General features: G+C 36.6%; 1 protein-coding gene across 2 annotated transcripts in view; it reads left to right on the top strand.

Annotated features, from left to right (window-relative positions):
- The window catches only part of LOC104784057 (CDPK-related kinase 2), a 7,635-nt gene that overhangs the window by 2,467 nt on the left and 3,504 nt on the right, over positions 1–1,664 (top strand). Inside the window, exons 2-6 of one of the 2 annotated variants that reach the window (XM_019226871.1) lie at positions 14–97; positions 716–846; positions 979–1,020; positions 1,131–1,239; positions 1,342–1,647. In XM_019226871.1, coding sequence (XP_019082416.1) covers positions 14–97; positions 716–846; positions 979–1,020; positions 1,131–1,239; positions 1,342–1,647 — 672 coding nt within the window. The remainder of the gene's footprint in view (positions 1–13; positions 98–715; positions 847–978; positions 1,021–1,130; positions 1,240–1,341; positions 1,648–1,664) is intronic. The other variant, XM_010509132.2, reaches the window with a different exon arrangement.

The following is a 1,664-nucleotide window of genomic DNA, read 5'->3' on the forward strand; positions in this document are numbered from 1 at the left end:
TGGGCGAGGGCATTTTGGTTACACTTGCTCTGCTAAGTTCAAGAAAGGAGAGCTCAAGGATCAGGAAGTTGCTGTTAAAGTCATCCCAAAATCTAAGGTCACTTTTTTCTGAATTTCTCAAGTTTCCATCTTTAAGTTTTGTTGTGCTTCAATTGGCTTTGAGTGATAGCTAAATTTGTCACAATTGAAGATTTTGTGTGTTTCTTGTCTAATTTGGTTAGTAGAGATATTGGACTGTTTCCAAGTAGAAGAGCAAACCATAAGAGTCTCCTTTTTTGCTTCATGATGAACCCTGTAATTTGATCATTACTTTTCGCTTGTTTAAGCCATCTTTTTGAAAAATTAATAGCGTATGTGGACTTTCACGTTTAGAAATTAATAGAAAAACTCGGATGATGTTGAAGTTTTTAATGAGACTCAATGTTTTTCAATAGCCAAATTTTCAATGGTTGTAGATATTAGCTTTGCTGACTTTTCTGTGAAAATTTTTCAAAACGTTTTAAATTTGTCAATAAATTGGAAGCATGGACACTTTTGCTTATCGTCAATCAAGCAAATGAAGTATCTATGGTCCGTATCTGATGACTAAGCATGTTAGCTATGCAATCGAGTTAGTTGGAATCTGGATTCGCGTACACATCTATGTAATATACAGATGGTTTTAGTGTTAGCTTAATACATAATAGACTGTTGCTCATCAGTTTTGGTTTGGCAGATGACATCTGCAATATCTATAGAGGATGTGAGAAGAGAAGTTAAAATACTGCGGGCTTTATCTGGACATCAAAATTTGGTACAATTCTATGATGCATTCGAGGACCATGCCAACGTCTACATCGTTATGGAGTAAGACAACTTGTTTCCACGCCACATATCATGTGCTTATATATCCCTGTGTGATGTTGAATCTTATCTTACTAGGGGAGCTATCAGATTCCTATTTGGCTGAATAAACAATTATTTTCTTCCAACTTTCAGGTTATGTGGAGGTGGTGAACTTCTTGACAGGATACTAGCAAGGTCTGCTATTAAAGATTGCTGTAAAATTTGTTAACTTTATGGTCAGAGATTCTTCTTGAAGATGGTTCTATTGCCTTGTCTAACTATTTCATATTCATCTTCTCTTATAGGGGAGGTAAATACTCTGAAGATGATGCAAAAGCAGTGCTTATACAGATCCTTAACGTTGTAGCTTCCTGTCATCTCCAAGGAGTTGTTCATCGAGATCTAAAGCCAGAGGTGAACCACTCTTTCGTATTTGTTTTTCCCTTCACGACCTAGATGAAAGATCTTATCTTAGTTTAATACCAATCTCAAATTTGAAACACTTTCATGTGTCAGAACTTCTTGTACACTTCCAAGGAAGAGAACTCTCAGTTGAAAGTCATAGATTTTGGATTATCAGACTTTGTCAGACCAGACGAAAGACTAAATGATATAGTGGGAAGTGCATATTACGTAGCCCCTGAAGTTCTACATAGATCTTACACCACGGAAGCTGATGTATGGAGCATAGGAGTAATAGCATACATTCTCCTATGTGGAAGCCGTCCTTTTTGGGCAAGAACTGAATCAGGAATTTTCAGGGCAGTTCTAAAAGCTGATCCTAGTTTTGATGAACCTCCTTGGCCTTCATTATCCTTTGAGGCTAAAGATTTTGTTAA

The sequence above is a fragment of the Camelina sativa genome, chromosome 1 (genome assembly GCF_000633955.1).
Source record: "Camelina sativa cultivar DH55 chromosome 1, Cs, whole genome shotgun sequence".
Taxonomy (NCBI): domain Eukaryota; kingdom Viridiplantae; phylum Streptophyta; class Magnoliopsida; order Brassicales; family Brassicaceae; genus Camelina; species Camelina sativa.